General features: G+C 47.4%; 1 protein-coding gene across 1 annotated transcript in view; it reads right to left on the reverse strand.

Annotated features, from left to right (window-relative positions):
- The window catches only part of PPME1 (protein phosphatase methylesterase 1), a 17,499-nt gene that overhangs the window by 2,361 nt on the left and 14,141 nt on the right, over positions 1 to 997 (reverse strand). Inside the window, exon 12 of the mRNA XM_010023961.1 lies at positions 357 to 424. Within this exon, the coding sequence (XP_010022263.1) occupies positions 357 to 424 (68 nt within the window). The remainder of the gene's footprint in view (positions 1 to 356; positions 425 to 997) is intronic.

The raw sequence follows: 997 nt of genomic DNA on the forward strand, positions 1-997 counted from the left end.
TGAGCTGCTGCTCACGCTCTGGGGGTGCACCCAGCACACGGGGGGGGGTTCTGGGTTCAAGCACACACTGAAGCCGGGTCATGGGGAGCTTCTCCTCCCCCAACCCTCCAAGTCCTTCTCCTCAGGCTGCTCCATCCAGTCTGCCCCAGCCTGTGTCTGTGCTGGGGACAGCTCTCATCATGTGCAGGACCTTGCATTAATGCCATTGCATTACTTGCTGTGACTCAAAACTGATTACATGTGGTTTTAGCATCATGCTGCAACTCCAACCTCCCACCCTGAGAGCCAAACACTGAGGCAGTAAGAGAAGAGCTCTGCCCACGGACTGCACAGCTCTAGCACACACAGAGCCTCACCACTGGAATCCACCGATGGGCTCTGTAAACCTGTGACGGATCAGGAACGTTGCAACAGCTTCAGCAACCTGAGGGAAGGGTTAAAAAATGGGTCAGAATTTAAAGGGATATGAAGATAACAGGAAATCCAGATGGTTTTCAAAGCCTGCAGCATTTCCAACAGCAGTTCATGCCCTCAAGTCCTCTTGCTGAACTGGGTTTGCCCCTTTAAGATTAAGGGCTCTGTATAACATGCTTTCATATAAGAAACCAGAGGGAACTGCATGCTTCCAGCTTTACCCTGACAGCGATCTCACAATCTGACCAAACTTCTCCACCTCTTTCAGTAATTCTTACAACAATGCCTAAGATTAGCAGGGAAAAAGGTCTGGTGAAATCATGGAGCAAGTTATTCCCATAAAGGATAAATCAAGACAGTAATAATACTGGCAGTAACCTGACAGTAATAATACTGCTTAGAATGTATGTCAGAAAGAATAACAATCTAAGAACTTGGTAAGTTTAGATAAAAGTCCCTATTTCAGACTGGTGAAGTGAAGCACACAAAGGCAGAGTTTTACCCTCACAGAGCTCAGTGTAGAACAAGCTTTAAAACCAGACATGTTTCCAAGCACAGGCTCCATCGGCTGCACCACATTCCT

Source organism: Nestor notabilis, unplaced genomic scaffold, assembly GCF_000696875.1.
Source record: "Nestor notabilis isolate BGI_N333 unplaced genomic scaffold, ASM69687v1 scaffold5851, whole genome shotgun sequence".
NCBI classification, from domain to species: domain Eukaryota; kingdom Metazoa; phylum Chordata; class Aves; order Psittaciformes; family Psittacidae; genus Nestor; species Nestor notabilis.